At 36.3% G+C, this 21,747-nt stretch overlaps 1 protein-coding gene across 2 annotated transcripts in view; it reads right to left on the minus strand.

Moving 5' to 3' along the window:
* Positions 1-13,590: 13,590 nt before the first annotated feature.
* LOC149535102 (Zinc finger C-x8-C-x5-C-x3-H type family protein) overlaps positions 13,591-21,747 on the minus strand; it is a 134,603-nt gene continuing 126,446 nt past the window's right edge. For both annotated transcript variants that reach the window (XM_089802989.1, XM_089802988.1), the window contains 2 exons: positions 15,601-15,675; positions 13,591-15,493 (listed from right to left, as the gene is read on the minus strand). In XM_089802989.1, coding sequence (XP_089659115.1) covers positions 13,886-15,493; positions 15,601-15,675 — 1,683 coding nt within the window. In that variant the 3' untranslated portion in view covers positions 13,591-13,885. The remainder of the gene's footprint in view (positions 15,494-15,600; positions 15,676-21,747) is intronic.

The raw sequence follows: 21,747 nt of genomic DNA on the forward strand, positions 1-21,747 counted from the left end.
TCTGAGGATTGTCAAGGGCCCTTTACTAGTTATGGTCGTTATTTGTTACAACTCTGTGAGTCTTCTGACTTAGTGATTTTGAATGGGCTCTCTTATTTTCTTGGATCATAACTCTTCACTTATTAGCCACATGGTGGTGGTGCTAGCATTATTGACTATGTTCTCTCTACTGCCTCCTTCATCCCTCTCATTTTCCACTTTACTATATCTCGCCTTCATTGGGTTGACCATGCCCTCCTTAACATCACCCTTCGAGGACCCCTAAAATCTTCTCCCTCTTGCTTATTAGCTTCTTCTTTCCCCCATCTTCCCTCCCCCCATGCTTGCACCTCTTTTTGCTTTGATGGGGACACGAAGCTCTTCATCCACCACCTCAAACGACTTCTCCCCCAGGACCCCTTCCCTATCTCTGGGGATGTCACCTCGTCACCTCCATGTTCCACTCACTTGCGTCCTCCTTGTGGGAGTCTTCCCTTCTTTACATTCCCCATTGCACCTCCTTGCTCACCCCTCGGCCCAATCGTAGGTCTTGCCCCATGAACCAATGGTTTGATGAGGACTACAAATCCTTTCATGGCATGCTTCAATCTGGTCCATCCACTACTTCTTCCTCCTCTTCCTCTTAGTTAAGGCATGACTATTGTTGCTTTCTTCACCATAAGAAATGAAAGTTCACTTTACTGTAGGGTAAGTCTCTTTATGCCATGTTCTTCCAATCTCCAAAGCTCTTTTGGTGCACCATGTTTCCTCACCACCACCCACCCCCTTCCTACTCTAGACCTTCACTCCCTTGCCTCCGACACCTATACTCTCTATGATATCCCTGGCCAGCCCCCTCTCCATCTCATCCTCCCCCTCACCCATTGTCACCTCTTCTCCTTTTCCCACATTTGTGAGGTAGTTAGAGTTATGAATAGTAGTAGAACTCCATATGAGGAAGGATTTCAAGCAGAATTTTTCAAGTTAGGTATCTGTGTCCTAGGTCCCTTTCTTATAGTACTCTTTAATCGAGTGGTTTGTGTCGGCTTCCCCAACTCTTGTTCATGACATATTATCTATCTGATCCATAAATTTGGGCCAGCTTCAGACCACAAAAACTATAGGACCATCATGGTTGCGCATACCTTTTCCAAACTCTATGTGACTATGTTGAACGATATCCTATCCAAGGAGCTTGATTAGCGACATTGTCAAGCTAGAGGTCAACTTGGGTTTCATTCAGAATTTTAGACCACTGATCACATTTTGACTTTACAGGCCATCATTGAGGAAGCTCGCCACTTCTCGATAAAATTTTATTGCTACCTTGTTGACTTCTACAAAACCTTTGACTCTATTCCTCAAGTGGCTCTCCTTTAGTGTCTTAGGGATATCAAGATTTCAGATATTCTTCTTATAGTTATGAGGTTATATGAGCGTGTCAAGGGTAGATTCAGGACTCCACAGGGATTCTCTAGTCCTATCCAGAGCACTATCGAAGTGAAATAGGGTTGTCCTCTCTCCCCCACTCTTTTTGGCATCTACATCGATGAGCTTGAGTCATTTCTTTGTGATTTCTCACTCCCTAGTGATGTTGTTATCTACATCAGGTATTGATCTCTATTCTCTTATTTGTTGATGATGTGATTCTCCTAGCATCTTCTCCCGATGGTCTTTAGTAGCTCCTTGAGGGCTTGCTCTCTTTTTGCGACTCACATGAGCTAGTTGTAAATTTGGGCAAGACTCAGGTTATGGTCTTCAATTGTTTGAGGACATCTCACCTCCATTTTTACTTCTAGGATACCAAGATTGAGATTGCATCTTCATATACTTACTTGAGGGTTCAAGTTTTCTGGACCTCAATTCAACCTGAGACTAGCCATGCAGCCTAGAGTCAACAAGGGGCTCAGATTCCTCACTATTCTTGAGCAACTATTTTCAATACCACTTCCAAGACATGACTACTAAGATGTCTATTCTTGACTCCTTGGTCAAGTCGACTATCCTCTATGGCTCTACTATCTAGGGCCCCTCCCTCTTGGAGTCTAACTAGGCCTCTGTTGAGACAGTCCAAACTATTTTCCTTCAACGCATTATCAAATGTCATCGGTTCACACCAAACAACATTGTTCTGGCTAAGTTTGGTGCTTACCCTTTCAGATTGGGGACCATCTTTGATTTAATTTGGCACTAGCTTCAGAGCTTTGTCAATTTCTCTGATGATCATCATAGATATTCCTACTTGGCTTACTATTCTTCTATAGAGGTTGTGGATTCAAACTATGGTCATAGGTCTCGTTGTTGGTACACTCAGGTCTCTTCTCTCATAGGCTCGATTAGTATTAGCTTGGATCATCTTCACCCCTTCCAGTTTTCTCTAAATGCTCCAACCCATCTTCTTCCACCTCAGTGGGAGTTGAATGAGCATGTTAGACTTGACATCTACAAACTATATGTTATCACAACCTAGAAGAATCCCCCAGGTGGGCTCCATCTACGCATACCCTTCTATATTAAGCACTTTCTTGATATTTGGGACAAGATCATCTTACGTCCCTGGTACCTCACTCATCGTTGGACTCACTCTATGCATCTCCTTGGGATCTTTTAGGGTGGGATCTCACTGGCTACGTATTTAGACTGATCACCAGATTGGTAGGGAGGACAAGATGTGTTAGCTTTGTCACCTCAGGAAGGTCGAGACTGAGTCTCACTTTATTTTTCATTGTCCCATTTACTATGAGATCCGAGGGAGATTCTATTATTTTTTTAGAGAGTGTCAGTCTCTTCCCTTATTCTTCAGACATATTGACCAATGCTATCTTGCACTCTATCTTCAAGAGACCATGTAGCTTCACGAGAATACTATACAGCTCCAACTTTTCTCGACTTCGACCCCTATGTAGTTCATCACCTCTTTCTTCAGTCCTACAGTTCATGCCCAAGGATCGAAGCGACCTCTTTGCACTATCTCGGTTCACACCAGATCTATGAGACCCCGCAAAGATTATACTTGGCAACATCCCTCTAGTAGACCTCAGAGGTGACCTTCCAGAGTGTCTGATTGCCCTAATGTCCACCTTTCCATTTTGGACTGCTTCTCACCTGTGAAAAGTTCTTAGATGTTGTTATTTCCTTTTCTTAGTTCTTTTGTTGTTTTGTTTTCATGTTCTTTCTGTGGAATCATTTGGTGCTCTCCCTGCTGGCATTTGTCCTTTGTACTATTTCCAGTCCCTTAGACCTTCATTGGTCGCTTGTTGGACATTAATAAATTTATCTTATCTTATCTTATCTACCTTGAACCATTTTGACAATAATTCTTGCAAGAATTGTAACCCTCTTCAAGTTATAGGTCACAAATCAAATCTGCCACCGTACAACCAATCCAATCAATGTTCTCCATGATCCCAAAAATTTGCAAGGAAAGAAACCTACACTCTAATACCACCTAACATAAGGTAAGATGGATAAATGAACCCAAGGACATTCCAAATGCATATGGGTGAGACAATCTTCTTACAACATGTCATGCATAAGGCCTACCTAGTTGTGGCCATAAAAAACTAAAATACAATCTGTGAGCTTAGAAGGTCAGGCTTACAGAGCCAAACTCATAATATATTTTTTCTAATATTTTCTCGATATTACTTACTCTAATCCTAGATCACAAGCTTATATAGCCAGCAAGACCACAAGTCGACATGTCTGACAATTTATTACAAAATATCGGTCATAACCCAAAGGAGAAATTAGAGACCAAACATTTAAGAAAAACAACATTGGTGAGGACAAAGATAGGTCCACAAATGATCCAAAAAGAGATGTTGAATTTTGTTATATGGAGCCTAATCAGACTCAAAGGTTTATTCAGCATGGTTTTCTCCCCATATTATTTCTACAAGGGTTTGGGGGCAGTGCCTCTGCGAAGTCCTGGGGCGGTGCCCTAGGTGCACTCCTTGTTGCAGTACAAGGTGGAGTCAATGGGGAACATCCCCGCAGGGGTTTTGGACGCAACGCCCCTGAAGCCAAAAATGCCCTTATATTGTAAAAGATGTCAGCTACTATTTTTCTATTATTTTAACCCTAATTCTGTAAGCAAAAAAAGCTTATATAAAAAGGCTTAGGGTTAGGGATTTCATAAGATAATGGTGATATTGTAGCTTCTTGCGGTGGTATTGAGTTGTAAGGGATTACAAATTGTAATAAGGTTGTAATCACTAGATAATAATAATATTGGACTTGTTGTTGGTGGACATAGCCCAAGGATTGGATGAACTACGTTAAATATTGTTGTATTGTGTTCTCTTTTATGCGATCTTATTCTTTTTTGGTATTGTTATATTTTTGTTTGAGGTTAATCCTAACAAGTAGTTCTTTTTTTCTTTAGCCAGACTCATCATTTTCTTTCGTTTTTTAGCGATCCTCTGCAGGAAGGTCTCACACTTGAGTGGGAGTCTCACGGTTGAGTGGAAGCGATGGCAAATGAGGATAAGCTGAGGGTTGACAAGTTTAATCGGCAGAACTTTCAGTTATGGAAAATGCAAATGGAGGACTATCTTTATTAGAAGGATTTATGGAAGCCGTTGGAAGTGAAAACCAAGAATCAGGGATCTATAACAAATGACGACTGGGATCTTTTAGACAGAAAGGTACTTGGAAGCATTCAATTATGTCTAGCACCATCAGTGGCATTTAATATTACAAAAGCAAGGACAACAGAAGAGTTGATGCAAACCCTAGTGAAACCGTATGAAAAGCCCTTCATTTCAAATAAGATATTTCTCATGAAGCATTTATTTAATATGAAAATGACAGAAGGTGGATTTGTTACGAAACATTTAAATGAGCTTAATATTGTTACTAGTCAGTTATCTTCTATGGGTATCAATTTTGATGAAGAAATTAGTGCTCTCTTGATTTTGCATTCTTTGCTTGAAAGTTGGAATGGCTTGGTAATCGCTATGAGTAATTTTTTTTATGGATCTAGTACCCTAAAATATGATGATGTGATTGGTGTTATTTTGAGTGAAAAAACTCGTAGGAAAACCTCAGGTGGATATACATTAGGAAGTGCTCTAAACACACAAAGAAGAGGCAAAACGACTGAGTGAGGAAATAATTCTAAAAATTGTGAAAAATAAAGAGGAAAGCCAAAGGGGAAGAGGTCTCAATCTAGAGAACTGAGAGATTGCTGGTACTATGGGAAATCATGGCATAAGAAGAAAGATTGTTGGACTCAAAAGAACAATGACGAAGATAAACTAGAAGGGAACAAGGAGACAAATGTGCTAAGTAACAGATTTGAAGAGGATGCTTTCCTTCTGTCTTTAGAAAGTGTTGATGATTCTTGAGTTTTAGATTATGGTGCTTCATTTCATGCTATACCTCATAGAGGTTATTCCATTGATTATGTCCAAGGGGATTTTGGGTTTGTTTATTTGGGGGATAATGAACCCTGTCAAATTGTTGGAAAGGGAAAAGTTAAGATTAAGTTGTAGAATGGGAATCATTGGCTACTACATGAGGTAAGACATGTTCCAAGGTTGAGTAGGAATTTAATTTCAGTAGGGCAACTCGATGATGAGGGTTGTGTAGTTACCTTTAATGATAAAAATTGGAAGGTTTCAAAAGGTTCCCTTGTAGTAGCAAAAGATGTGAAAGTAGGAACCTTATATCTTTGTACAGGTCATATTGTTCCTTCTACTTTGATTGTTTCAGAGAAAAATGAATGTTCACAAACAGTTGTTGTAGTTGAGCAGGGAGAACAAATAGTTGTTGTAGATTATGATATAGCGTTGTGGCACAATAGACTTGGGCACATGACTAAGAAAGGTATGAAAGTACTTTATTCAAAAAAAGTTTTACCAAGTCTAAAATGTGTCAATATGGATTTCTGTGAAAGTTGTGTGTATGGAAAACAAAAGAGACTGAGTTTTGTGAAGACTGGGAAGGAAAATAAAAGTGACGAATTAGAGCTTGTGCATATAGATGTATGGGGGCCATCTCAGGTATCTTCCCTTGGTGGCTCTCATTATTATGTTACATTTATTGATGATGCAACTAGAAAAATATGGATTTATTTCCTTAGACAGAAATATGATGTATTTCAAACTTTTAAAAAATGGAAATGCTTGGTTGAAAATGACACTGAAAAGAAATTAAAATGTCTTAGATCTGATAATGGTGGTGAGTATTGCAGTCATGAATTTGAAGATTATTGCTCCACTAATGGTATTCGTAAACAGAAAATTGTTGCAATAACTCCACATAAAAATGGAGTGGATGAACACATGAACATGACTATAAAGGAGCATGCAAGAAGCATGACATTGCATGCAGGGTTGCCCTTAAACATGTGAGTGGAGGTTGTTAATACTGCTATATATTTGATTAATAGAGGTCCCTCTACTCCTTTGGGTTGTGGTATTCCAGAGGAAGCATAGACTAGTAAGAAGGTGAGTTATTCTTTTCTCAGAACCTTTGGTTGTGAAGCATTTTCTCATATAGATTCTAAAAATAGAACCAAGATAGAAGCTAAGTCAAAGAGATGTCTATTTATTGGATATGGCATTAATGAATTTGGTTATAGGCTCTGGAATTTTGAAAATCGTAAAATTGTAAGAAGCAAGGATGTCATATTCAATGAGAAAATCTTATACAAAGATTTTTTGCAGCAACATGAGAAGAAAGAAAATGATTATGTAGTGTTGGATGATACTCCAAAAGCTGATGTTCCAGCAATTCCTCATGATGTGCAACAACCGCAACAACAAATACCACACACCCTAGTGAATGTTAGATGGTCAACAAGGATAAGTAGACCTCCAGAAAGATTTTCTCCTTCCTTGTATTCTATTATACTTACTGATGTTGGTGAACCTGAATGTTATGATGAAGTTGTGTAGGTGGATACAAAGATTCAATGGGAGTCTACAATGGAAGAAGAAATGGACTCTTTGCCAAAAAATAAGACATGAGATTTATGCAAGTTGCCTGCAAGAAAAAAGACTTTACAGAATAAATGGATTTACAGGTTAAAAGAAGAGGATGGAGGTAAGAAAAAATTTAAAGCCAGATTAGTTGTAAAATGATTTGCACAGAAAAAAAAAGAAAAAAATAAGGCATCGATTTTGATGAGATATTCTCTCTTGTTAAAATGTCTTTTATTCGCATTATTTTAAGTATTGTGGCTACTAAAGATTTGCATTTGGAGTAGCTTCATGTTAAAACAACCTTCCTTCATGGTGATTTGGATGAAGAGATATATATGGCTCAACCACAGGGATTTGAGGTCAAAGATAAGGAGAACTTAGTGTGCATATTGAAGAAAATTTTATATGGCTTGAAGTAAGAACCTCAACAATGGTATCTGAAATTTGAGAGTTTTATGCATGAGCATGGATATAGAAAATGTCATTCAAATCATTGGTTTTATTTTAAGAGGTTGGATGATGACAGCTACATTATTTTATGTTTATATGTTAATGATATGCTTGTAGCTCGGTCTAACATAGATCATATTAAGGGGCTGAAATGTCAGTTAGCATATGCATTTGCTATGAAGGATTTGGGGCAGCAAAACAAATCATTGTTATGAAGATTTGCAGAGATAGGAAGAACAAAAATTGAAATTAGACTGATTATATTGAGAAGGTGTTGCAATGTTTCTCCATGGAGAATGCTAAAGTTGTCAGCATACCTTTACCTGGTCATTTGAAGTTGACTAACGAGATGTGTCCCAACACACAAGAAGAGGAGGACAAGATGTTTAAGGTACCTTATGCTTCAGTTGTAGGAAGCTTGATGTATGTTATGGTATGTACTAGGCTAGATATTGCACATGCAGTAAGAGTTTTTAGCAGGTATATCAGTCATCCAGGAATTGAGCATTGGAATGCAATTAAATGGATTCTCAGATATCTGAGAGGAACATCTAGTAAGTGTTTACACTTTGGGAGTTCTACTACTGATTTGTAGAGCTATGTTGACTTAGATTTGCCAAGGGATATTGATACCAAGTGGAGTACTGGAGTACTATAGGTTATGCATTTACTGTTGGTGGGGCAGTCGTGAGATAGGTTTCTATGTTACAGAAGGTTAATGCTTTATGAGGCAGAGTATGTTGTTGCTACAGAGGCAGCTAAGGAGATGATATGGCTTTAGTTCTTCGTGGAAGAATTGGGACACCCTCAGAAGGATAATTATTTTTTTATAGTTAGTCAAAGTGCCATTCATCTTGCAAAGAATTCAGCTCTGCATTCAAAGATAAAACACATACAGTTGCGGTACCATTTCATTCGGTCAGTTTTGGATGATGGATAGTCAAAGTTGGACAAGATACATACGGATGACAATCCAGCGGATATGTTTACAAAGGTAGTGACAAGGGAGAAGTTGAATTTCTCTTCAGCTTCGATTGGTCTTCTCGACTGAACAGAATAAAAGAACAACAGAGTGCAGGGTGGTTTGATATTCTAGTTGGAGCTATAGGTTTAGTAGTGCTATGATCGGTCTCCAAGTGGGAGGTTATTGTTATGGAGTCTGATTAGTATCCAAGTGAGAGATTGTTGTGATATGGAGCCTAATCATACACAGAGGTTTATTTGGCGTCGTTTTCTCCCCATATTATTTCTACGAGGCTTTGGGGGCAGCGCCCCTGCGAGGTCTTTGGGCAGTGCCCTAGGTGTGCTCCTTGTTGCAGTATAGGGTGGGGTTGAGGGTCAACGCTCCCATGAGGGTTTTGTGGGGCAGGGCCCCTGAAGCCAAAAATGCCCTTATATTGTAAAAAGCATCGACTGCTATTTTTTTATTATTCTAGCCCTAATTTTGTAAGAGGCAAAAGCTTTTATAAAAAGGCTTAGGGTTAGGGATTTCATAAGATAATGGTGATATTGTAGCTTCTTGCGGCAATATTGAGTTCTAAGGGATTATTGATTGTAATCAGGTTGTAATCACTGGATAATAATAATATTGGACTTGTTGTTGGTGGACATAGCTTAGGAATTGGGTAAACCACATTAAATCTTGGTGGCTTTTGTTCTCTTTTATGTGATCTTCTATTTTCTGGTATTGGTTATATTTGCATGTAACTGTTATTTACGTTTGAGGTTAATCCTAAACTAAAGGTCACAACAAGCCTTGACATCACAAAAACCTTACAGAAGTAAATAACCACATGTTACTTGATATGTTGGGAAATAAGCACACCTCAAGCAAAGAGAAGGTTAACTCCCACAAGAATGGAATTAATTTCCACGAACATAGGATAAGGATCTACGATAGATCTTCATTAAGAATCCAATTGCACAAAAAGAAAGAACGCAAATAGAAAAGGTCATTCCATGACCAGTAGACAAGAACAATAAACAAGAAATATTGTTGGTTGATGCAAGATTGCCAAAGTACCCAAGGTGCTCCTGCATCATTTTATGAGAAAATCTCTTGATGGTGGTCAATTTCTTAGCTATAGGTGGTCATTTTAGTCCTTAAATTACTTGTGAAGCCTTTCATCACAATTGTCCTAATTGTGGATGGAATTAGGTTGCCATATTGTATATTGAAACATAAGCAATTATTCACAACAACACGGATTTAATGTCATTAACCCAATGTGGCCTTATCCATAGAGAAACAAACTTCCATGTTTCTACTCTTACCTAGAATTAAATGTATTACAATATGTTGACCTTCCACATTCCATGGCCACTTAATTTTTAAGCCCTTCTATTGATTAACATACCAAACTTACAACTGACCCCTTTTTTTACTAATGGGCATTTTTTTCTTTGTGGTTGTTGTTCCCAAGCCCCCATCATGGGCTTCACCCACAAGCTCCCACCAAGGGGATAAGGTCCACAACATGGGCATTGCTATTGAAATCGCCAAAGTTTAAGCCCAACAACATGATCAATCCCCACATACAATATTCTCCCACTTGGAGAACAATCATAGAGTAGCATTGTTGCACCTATGTAGCTCCCATTGGATTGAAGCCTCTAGACTTGGCTTGTTTCTCAATTCCTCCACTGTCATGCTTTAAGACCAATAGAAACTGAACAAGAAATTAGTTTCTTTAACTAATTGCCTTGATCAACATAATTAAAGGAGTGTGGCTAGTGGATTTCCAACTTGTACTATTCATCTTCTAAAATGGTTGTTATGAAATAGCACTTGCATTGCATATGTTTATTCTTAGAATGAGGAGCTAAAATCTTTGCAAAACCAAAGGTACTCTTAACTATCACTATGCAATCAACTATTCTTTTTTTTTGCGCTCCCAACTTCTCCATAAATCTTTGTAATCAAATCATCTATTTACTAGACATTGTAGCGACAAAATATTCCCTAAGGCCTTTACAAGTGTGGTTAAGCCCCCATGCACTCCCCCATTGATTGATTTGGTGAGAAAACACGAGTTTCAAATCACCACAATTTAGCAATTAAGAATGGTCTTGTCATTGACTATAATAGTAGAAATTGAGATTATGTCTCGACAACATTAGCAAGATTGGATAATTTCAACATGACATTAACAAATGTATACATGCAAAATGACATTGAACTAGATGTACGAGGAAGTACAATTGAACTTGTTCGAAATTAGCTTTGCAAGGATCATATTTAGTTGATCGAAAAAACTTCGCATACGATTCAGCATGACATAAACATTATGTAAGCATGTCAAGAATTGCAAGAAAAAGAAATTGGACCAATTTGGACAATATCTTTGGAAAAGTTTTGTTCGCTTGGACAAGGGACCGCTAAAAATGAGGATTGCATCAACAGAATATGAAAATAATGTTGACAAGGGGGAATGCAATATTATTTGTATGAACCCAATAAGTGAACAAGTTTACTAATCTGATTCAAATGAGGCCCAAGCCTCCACATCTCATAAAATTAGCTTCATAAATGTTCATTTGTGAAGAATCTAAAGCGAATTTGATCATTGTGAAAAGGCAATTAAACCAAACTCGATAACTTAAGAGGAGAAGTTTGCTTGGACATCGAGTAATTGCAAAAGGTAGACTAGGTTATTTGGCTCATGAAGTTCAGTAGGACGGTTCCCACAAAAGTTGGTTCTAAAAGGCGACAATCTACTAAGAGAAAAATCTCAAGTGAAGCACTATAAATATGAAGTACAAACAAATTTGAAAAAATGTGATGGTGTCATAACATTCAAATTTGTAACCCAAAACATGGAAATATCTAGACAAAAGGTAAGATGTGGAAGCGACATGTTCACCAAATGTAGATGAAGAAAAGCAAAAATGTAGATGAACAAAAGAAACCCTAACAAAAAATAACCAAGAATAAATTCATACATTGAAACCCATAAATAAATCAAAAGCTAACTAATGTGAAATTACTAATGTAAGCTAATACAAACGGAAACTAAAAATGTTTTATGAGCTTTAATTGATCATGCTAATACAAACAAAAACTAAAATCTTTTATGAGCTTTAATTGATCATACACTAACAAAAAACTAATGACTTAAAAGGTATCCAAATATAAATCTAAAATCTTTGATGACTAATTCATGTGTAGTTGAGTATGTTGAACAAAATTGTTGTCCCAGTCATGTCTATATAAATCCATCACTCTATCCAAATCTATGAACATACCCAAAGTCACATCTAATCTTTCATAACTGAAAACAATGTATGCGATTTTAAATAGGCCCAAAGATTTTGTGATGCAAGAATTAATATTCAAGGCTTGTTACACCCTAGTCAAGCCCCTGACTAAATTAACAATAACGAGAAAAAAAAATAGGGTGGCAATGCACATCGATGTGAGAATGGTCAACAATAGAATCGCAATGAATGTCATTATGATTGATCATTTATTGTTGATTTTGTTGATATAAGCCAATATGTGATTGTACCAAAGTGTATACATTCAACTTTGCACTTGACAATAACTGTCACTTGATACAGATAAGTCATTTATTCAATAGTATGCCTACAAAAGCAATCAAGATTTTAATATTTGTTATAAAGAAATGTCCTTGTCTATTCATTCTCTCATATGTTCAAATGACTACGACGATTTCAATACTTGACCCTATATGCATGGATTTGAAATTTAGGCACCCATGCCAACAGTCATAAGATCCCATAGATGTTAGCCTTGAAATGAGGAAAATTTCAATTTTGAAATCAATGGATGGGATCACATTCAAGATCAGTGAACTAATGGAAAATGCATCAACAAATGTGTTTGCATTACATATCAGATATCCACTTAAAAAGTGTTTTGAAGATACATTTTTCTGCCCTGAGTATTATATTATGATCTTCTACAACTTCTGCAATATTTTTGTTCTCACAAGTTCTATATTTTTATTTTAAAATGGCTCCGTATTCATATTCATTGCAAAAAGCTCCATGAGAATTTTTCCCCTTCATGTAAAATATGTATATGTTGTACTACATTGAAAAACATTTTCGAAAATTTACCTTTTTTTTTGAAACGAGCCTATCCCTTTTAATCTGTAATGTCCCCTCTTCCAGAGCATAATCTAATGATAATAAGGATGGAACAATTAAATGATGAGCGATTATAATTGAAATATATTAATTGATTAATTAATAATAATAAATAAATAATAAGTATTATAATATAGTCTATTATTTTCTATTATTTTTATCAAATAGATATATTGTAATATTAATTTATATATTGTAGTAATACAATATAAGATAACTTCTATAATAAATATATAATTAAATAATAAACCTATTATTATTACAAATATATTTTTATTGTAAAGATATTAATTCTAATTGATAAGATCATTATTGTATTAGTCAAAATTATAAATAATAGATTAATATGATAATTGAAATGGGATCTATTATAAATATATTATTATTATAATATAATATAATAAACGTCTTTCATGGAGTAACGACATGATAATCTAGGTTAAGGCCACGCCCACTCATATTCGATGGGTATAAGTATCTAACCTTAACCAAAATATGGAGGAGTAAAATAGAGACAGCTACTTATTCGATAAGAAAGCATAGCCAGGTGGACAAGACAACACAGCCGATAAAGTAACGCACAAATCATTTATTTTTTCCCTAGTACAGGGTCATCCAACATAAGATATGTGAGTCTGCAAATATTGGAAGGTTAACATCGTCAAGCATCTATATATCCGTCCAACCTTCTACAATCGCAACCAGGAATCACATACTGACGGCAGCAATCAGACGTAGAGATTTGGCAGTCAACATAAGTAGGTAGAAAGGGAGCAAATAGGAATACTTTCACATACTATTCCTTTTGGGATATGCTCCTGCGAATATCGTCCTACCTACAAGAGTTAGTAATCACATGTTAGAGGCATCCGCAATCAAGGAAGAAGGAACTAGTTACTGTCGTTAAAACCCAGAAACACCCATCCAATATATAATTGATCGAGTAATACATCAGATGCATTGGTGAACTGGAGTAAAGAATTGTTTAGTCTGATTTTGATTCTCAGAAGTTATAATCTGACCTGGGCAGTGTTGTGGTGATTCAGCTCCACATATATTGTGTAACATTTCCTATACTGAGAAAACCAACAATTAAAGTACATAAGCAAACCATAACTAAGTCAGAGAACTAAGTATTTATATTACAAGTGAACTGTTTGACAAAATTCCTCTCAGTAGAACAGATCAGAAATAATTTGTGAACAAAGTACGACATTACAGGTTGAAGTATGGTGACATCAAAATATCAAACTTAGTAATTTTAATCTATCCTATCGACAAGGGACATTACATAATCAGCATGTACAGGGGCAACTACTAGTAACAGACTCAAAAGTATTTTATGAATCAACTCATCACATTTATTCACTGCATAGGAAAACCACCCCTATGGGAATCTTACAGAAACATAACTACACTTCAGGATCATCACTAGCTTGCCATCGATCAAGAATAGCTAATGAACCTTCATCTAAGCTTCTCTTTGGAGCCCTACAACTCGAGTTTCCACTTCTGCTTGGCAACATATTGTTGTGGTTCCTTTTATCTGGAGATACACTCTGGCTTTTTTCTCCACTCTCGAACCAATTACATTTCCTGCTTCTAACTGGAGACTTGCTGTATTGATGTCTTCTTGGTATCTTTTTAGGGTCTTCATGCTTACCTGCCATTTGTTCACAATTATAGCCACTCCTCGATAACTTCATTTTCTCTTGATCAATGTTTTCTAACTCTAATCGATCTTGGGCTCTTCTTGAAGCTTTTCTCTTCTGCATATTCTTATAATGTGAGCTCTTAACATCCTCTCTCCGCACACTTTCTCTATCATTTGACTTGAACTTATCCATATCACTCTCAAAATGGATGCAACTTTCATTCCTTCTTTCACACTGAAATTCCCCTGCAAGGTCCATATCAACACCAACTACACTCCTTGCTTTATCATCATACTCATCCTCACAGGTATGCTCCCTGTAGTGTTTTTTCCTTTTTGTCTGGTGGCAATCCCTGCTCTTTATATCCTCTTCAGAAGTCGCAAGGTAATCCTTTTCTGATTTTTCCAAACCACCTCTATCATGACTAGGACTTCTACGGTTTACTCGCCTCTTGTATGTAGCAGAATTTTGATCGAAATTTAACCCTTTTCCTCTTTCTTCATCACTACATTTTCTGCCACCTGATCGTTCTCTTATGGGCGTTCCTTTTTCCTCGTCACTACTACAGGAATCTCTTTCATGTGGCTTACGCAGCCTTGATGAGCTCATGTAACTACTAGTCTGATATGTAGCACATGTTTGATCCATGTCTGACCTTTGTTCTCTTTCTTCTTTGCCCCTATATTTTCTACCACCCAAGTATTCTCTTATGGGTGTTCCTCTTTCCACATCATTACTGCAGGAATCCCTTTCACGTGACTTATGTTTCCTAGATGAGCTCCTGTATCTACCACTGATATATGAAGCACAGGTGTGATCCAAGTCTGACCTTTGTTCCCTTTCTCTTTTGACATGGTTTTTTCTGCCACCCGAGTGTTCACTTAAAGGTATTCTTTTGTCCTCATCACTGCTGCACAGATTCCTTTCATGGAGCCTCTTACGCCACCTAGATGAGCTCCTGCAATTACTCCTATCATATGTAGCACAAGTTCGATCCAACTCTGACCTTTGTTCTCTTTCTTCTTTGCCACTGTATTTTCTACCACTTGAGAACTCTCTTATGGGTGTTCCTCTGTCTTCACCACTACTGCAGTTATCCCTTTCATGCGACTTATGCTGCATAGATGAGCTCTTGCAACTACTCCTTGATTGAATTCTTCTAACAGAATGTCCATAGTAATTCCAATGATCTTGATCTGTCAGTTTCCGATGATCATAGTGATCAACCCTAGAGCCACCAAACAATATGTCCATCTTTTTCACCCAGGACCTTGGAGGTTGACTATCCCAATCTGCCCATTCGTATTCACCACCTGGATTACGGAAGCAGTGAAGAAAATTGCAAGCACTTCCACGTGAACAGTTCTGTCAAAGTTCAAATTTGTACAGACATAGTTCAGTTCCACTATGAAGAACACATGCTTTAAATGAAAAAAAAGGTAAGTCATTTATGATCACAATGCACGCATTACCTTATGGTCAGACTTCATATACTCCCCACATATTGCTACCCTCCACCTCATAACTCCAACAAACTCGCAAGTTACCTAGGCAACATAGAAAAAGGGTTATTTTAATTTTAACTATTTGGGTACAGAAGAACCAAAATTATCCAGCTAAATTTTAATGACATGCATTAGAATTACATTTCTGATGTCTGCAAATTCTCAGCCACTTTGATATAAGAAAACCATGACATCAAAAATCATTAAAATCCGTCTCTAAAACATCCTGCATCCCAACTTTTTGTAACATGAAATCTTGGTGATCCAGAATATGCTAACCAGTTATCAACTTGGTGTGACTGAATGAAGTACAAAAAGCAGAGGTGCAGAGGTGCTGGCATCAAATGGAGAGAAATAAACTACATTAAATGCATATGATAGAGATTAAGTTGCAGAGGAAAAAAAACTTCACAAAATTCATCAACATGGATTGTCCAAAACCTATAAAATAAGAAAACCATAGCTATATTGAATAGTCAACAAAAGAGTAACCCCACAAATATAGGCTCAGAGAGTGAACAATAATAGCAAGATCGGTATCTTGGTTGATTTACAAAGTAGAAACAAAATTGTAATTGATTTGAAAAGCTCAAAATGCAACCCCATCACTTGGGGAATCTGATTAGAGTTCCAAAACTTTCAGGACTGAAAATAAAACTTAGCAATCTAAATGTGCAAATTCGAGTGCAACATATGCACCATCTGTTGCAAATCCATATCATGAGTGTCAAAGTGGGGTAATTGGAAAGCTTAAAGTCGGAACAGGTTTAAAAAATCATATGGGTAAAATTTATGAACTAGAGAGGACTTGCAATCACTACTTAAATAAATTGCCATCTGTGATACACAGGGACAACTCTTGAGCCCTCAATCCCCCAACTCCCAAGGCATTTCAGGGACAGGTGGAATGTAGGCATAGTTATAGACACAGATATGTATATGGCCATTTTTTAAGAACCCCAATATGGATACGGCTAGATATGAAATTCATAGAAAAAACATATACACATGTTTAACTCAATTTTCTAAGTTATTAGAGGAGATTTTCATTACTTTAAAAGCAATATAGACACATAATTGCTACATACAAAATCATAAGTTGACTCAACTATTTATTAAGCTGATAGGCTTATCCCTATCAGGCTTGCCGCCAGAATGTTGTGACATTCCAGTGTTGTCGGACAACATGAAAAATAGTTTATGCCATGAAAAAATGGACTTCCCGGCTGCCCGCACTGTAAACTATTATCATTGCTAGGAAACTAATAAACAGTAAATGGTAATTTTCTTTTAGTTCCAACTTCACGCCGAGAAACATGAACACCCTGCTGACAAAGCTGAAAAAGAGTTTGTTGAAAATGGATTGGGTTTCCAACATGAGTTACTCTCACTATATCGAATCTCACCTGATTCAGTCCTATCTGAGGCCTTCTCTGCCACTATAATCCTGTCTCCCACTTGTGTGCAAAATAATCTGAGAGTTCTAAATTTTAGAATAAGCTCTGAATAATTTAGGAATTATGGACAAGATGATTTTTTGGGCAGAATGCTGAATCAGATTATTTGTAGATTGCTTTACTGTTTTTTTGGAGGGACTGAAAAATCTCCAACACCTTTTTAAGTTCGATGAGAAAGATGTGTTTAATTCAATGGTTGTCACATGTCTTGGTTATTAATAAACAATATATGATACATTTTTTGCCTTAAAAATTTGGCCCTAGTGAAGGGAATATAGATCGCCAACATGTCATTTATGATAGGATGACAACAAATATTTAATATATAAATAAATAAATATATGTTTAATATATTTGTTTCCGTTTGCTTAGAGTAAGAAAGGCAAATTCATCTCAATATAAAGTCTATCTAGAATGGTTCAAATTCATCTCAATAAAAAGACTATCTAGAATGGCTTTCCTCGAAATCATGGGCAACGACATATAGTTTTTCAAGATTCCAATTTTCCAATTCGTCTCATTCCTAGAAACACACAAAACTGTGGACAGTCTGAGACGCCTACTATACTAGTGGCATTTGCATAGAGTCTGCGATGTTCTGGAAAATAGAAACTGCTATATAATTAAAGTTCCATCGCTTTGAACAAAATAAAAATAAACAAATTAAGGATTAATGATTATCTTATAAATTTATATGAGCATAAATTAGCTAACGAATGCCGGTTAGAAAAGCTTTCTTTAGAATTTATCTATTGGGATGAATGCAACCTTACTCAAATTAGAAACAAGTAGTAAATCAGTAAATAAATTACGCCGAAGAAAATAAATATTAACCCTCTTTGAATTTTATTGGTATACTTTTGCCATTAGACTAGATTTCATAAGAAAACATTTTTCCTACTGAACAAAAATTAGTGTAAATTGATGCCTCCACCAAAGGCTTCTTAATCTTTTCTAGATTATTCCCAATTGAAAGAGAGAATATAAGATGATCTTAGGTGTATTGCCTTTTCAAGGTTTCCGAAGCATCTAACTCACCTCCGAATATAAAAAAAAGAATGTAACATGTAGGTGTATTGCCTTTTCAAGGTTTCCAAAGCATCTAACTCACCTCCAAATTAAAAAAGAAGAATGTAACAAGGTATGGGTAGACAGTCAATGCTTATTGGAATTGAGGTTTTTTTTGCCTAATAGTGTACTTGCATAGTTTTTGCACTGCCTTGGTACCAATGAATTTCAAGTGTTGAGTTATAAAAAGTATTAAAGAACCTATAAATTTTGAAAACTGACTTTATCAAATGATGAAAGCATATTCACAATTATGAACACTGATTTTATCAATTGATGAAAGAATATTCGTGGAAAAAATTAGGGAATATGGTAAATAGTTTTTATCAATGGAAGTGAAAGGCATTGCTAAAGTGGAGAATCATATAGACATAAACAAATAATAAAGAGAACGTGATAGAGCCTTTATTAAAGACAAAATATGTCTTTCTTACTATGTGGTGAACATTTGATAATTCTAGAAGGTGAATTTATTTTACTGGTAAGATAAGGAGCAATGGTGAAGTGAATTATTTTCACTTAAGGTAAAATGCAGATTGAGTAATGTAAAATATTATACAAATATCAAATCCTTCCCAAGGTTAGCCAAGCACACACATCCTAATTGCAGATGTTCTATAAGCGAAAAATTGGCATAAATCCCACTCAAGATGGCCCAAGTGTCTCAATTATACATAAACAATTGAGCATTTCCCCAGTTGTATGGCTGATTGGGAGATTTGGCACTGCATAGCCCGTATTCGACATTGCTTGGAGCATCCTTTCAACCATCTTAAAAAAATTCGTCTACACCCCTCCAATCTAAACCAAGTTAAACATATTTGCCACTCTTAGTGGAAAGAAATCTAGACTTGCAGGCAATTTTCTTATATATTATTTACATTAATGCATGCCAATTACAATCCTCCAAAAATCTATGGTATGTTAAATCAATGTCTTTAATCATTAAAATGTGATGTTGACTTAAATCTTCCCCAGCTTCAAAATCCCATCTAAACTCACTTGGGTCTTCCTATATCTGCTTTTATGATGCTAGTTCAGTGCTGCCGGATACTTCCTCTACCCTACCCAAATACACAGATCCATATATCAGATACTGCATAATCAATGACCAGAAATGGCATTGATATCATATACAGATAAATCTGAATAGATCATGTTGATGTGACTTTAAAGCCACTACAACATGTAAAATCGAAGATTTAATATTCCAGGATCAAATACCAAATTTCCAACTCTCTCTTGAACAAGGATGCTCATATGCTAAATAATGTAGATGAATTGTGTGATCAAATCAGACAACCCGAAGGTTCCTTATTATTGTGGACACTTACTCAGTTATAATGATGTCATATGTTGGTTATTACAAAGGGACTTACGTCGTTCAATCAATGGCTATCAACTTGACTTTATCTTTTCCAACAACAAACTGCTGAAGGAAAGGGTTTAGTATTTTACTCCTTGAATGCAAGAAACTATGAATGTCTTAGGGACTTTACTAGACTTAGAATAGCCATCGACATCAAACAAGCTAGTGTGATCTCCTAAGGTAGATGTAAGATATTCAAACTATCACCGTTCCATCAACACCATCCATCAATGCATATCAATATGCAAGCAATAATAAAAGTAAAGCTCATAATTATGTCATTCGACCAAGCAATGAGTACTTACAATCAGCAAGCAACTAGTGGTTTGATCTAAGCAAGTTCACCAAAGATGCATCCAAAATATCTTCCATTCACCTAAAAACTACTCCTGACCGACATGAAATGAAATCTACTCTAAGTGAGGAAATGTAGAAACCATGCAATACTTGAAAGCAGCAAAAGTAATCCATCATAAAGACCAACAATGAATTAGTAATTACTTTGATAGCATATGGCAACAATTTCACCAAGTCTCCTCCTACTCTACTCTATCTCTAATCTACTAATCTTATCTTCAATTTGTTACAAATGAGAAGGCCTTGACCTTTTATACTTGTTCAATTACAAGGGGTGACCAAGACTGATTTGAAATCAAGGCTTAAGATTTATCCAACAAAGCACTAATCCAATTAAAAATTGTGTGCCTTAAATGCTTGTCCAATCACAATAAGGCGCCACCTCGCATGCCAATATGGAAATTGAATAGCCTTTTGAGAGCCAATGCGAAAATAGGTTTAAGTACAGGCACTAGATGTCTTCCACATGTATACTTGGAATAATACGATGGAATGTGCTTGAACACATATAACTAGAACATTTTGATTGGTTGAAGATAATTAAGAGCCACCTCAACATGCTTATCCTATAAATTTGATCAATTCATTGGTGATGAGAAAATAGATCTTGATACTCCACATTTTTCAGCCTTTGCATGTAAATTGTTTTATCTTTGCAAACTTTTCACCCTTGTTCTTGAAATTTTCTCACTTTTAGCTTCTTGACATTGATATTCTACGTACTTTAATCATCGAAATGAACTTGGATTGTTTTGATAATTTTCTCCAACAGACTTGCAAATTTCTTCATTCTCCTTGTTCCTTACCCTTTGACCTCTATCTTGATCTCGTTGTTCGAGTTTGCATTTTCAGTTTGATTATCAACCTAGAACGTTCCTCTTGCAAAAAATCTTGAGGTGAAAACCTTCTTTTACTTGCACCTTCTCATATCATTCTCCCTTTGATCTTGCCACAATCTTTCCTTTTCCATGAGAATCTTCTTCCTTCGTCTCACCTAGCAAAACAAAAGAGAGAAATGTATTGATTTTATAAAATAATAAGTGTGAACAAAATTAAAATATTGTTAAGACCTAACTGCCCTCCTAAGTATATGATTGATGCCTAACGAAAGAAACTTTATTTGCAAAGAATCCTAATAGCAACCAAGCATTGACATTAACAGCTCTAGATTCAGATTCAAGTTTTCTCGAAGTTGTCAAGCTATTTTAGAGTATGCCCAGAAAATGATGATCTCCCCGATTCTTTTTCAACTTTGATTAAATTCCAACTAATTTACTCCTCATCTAACCCCTCTCACGGCCAACTTGATCAAGAATATCCATTGACAATTTGATTTCAACACCAAATTGGGGCTTATAGGCTTGCAGAAATTTAGGGGATGTAAGGGCTATTCTAATTCAGAACTTGACCTCCAAACCATTTTCAATCCATTTTACTTGAAGCTCATGCTTTCGATCTTGATTCTCAGGCTTACACTCATGTTCTAGTTTGATTTTCCTTGCTATTTCATGCAAGATATGATCTCCATTAGGGGGATAATCATGGTTTCCGCGCTAAAACTATCTTCCAATGCCACAATGCTAAAGGAGATGAAATCTGTTCAAACGTTGAGGGTGGAGATTTATGTGTTGTCAGGATAAAAATCCTAACAGGAGGTTGGATTTTGACAGAATGTCAGGATAAATCCTGATTTCACTTGACTTGCACTTTGTCTTTTTAGCCTTCTCAACTCTTACTTTTTGATTCCTAGCTCATTGTGAAGGCTCATCTTTATGTCTTCAGTCTGATTTCCACCCCCTTGCTGATTGAAATCCATTCCAAAATCTAAAATTGTATCCTCTCTTTGCTCCAAATCTGATTATT

Source organism: Cupressus sempervirens, chromosome 10 (assembly GCF_028749045.1).
Source record: "Cupressus sempervirens isolate cs-2001-9-10 chromosome 10, ASM2874904v1, whole genome shotgun sequence".
NCBI classification, from domain to species: domain Eukaryota; kingdom Viridiplantae; phylum Streptophyta; class Pinopsida; order Cupressales; family Cupressaceae; genus Cupressus; species Cupressus sempervirens.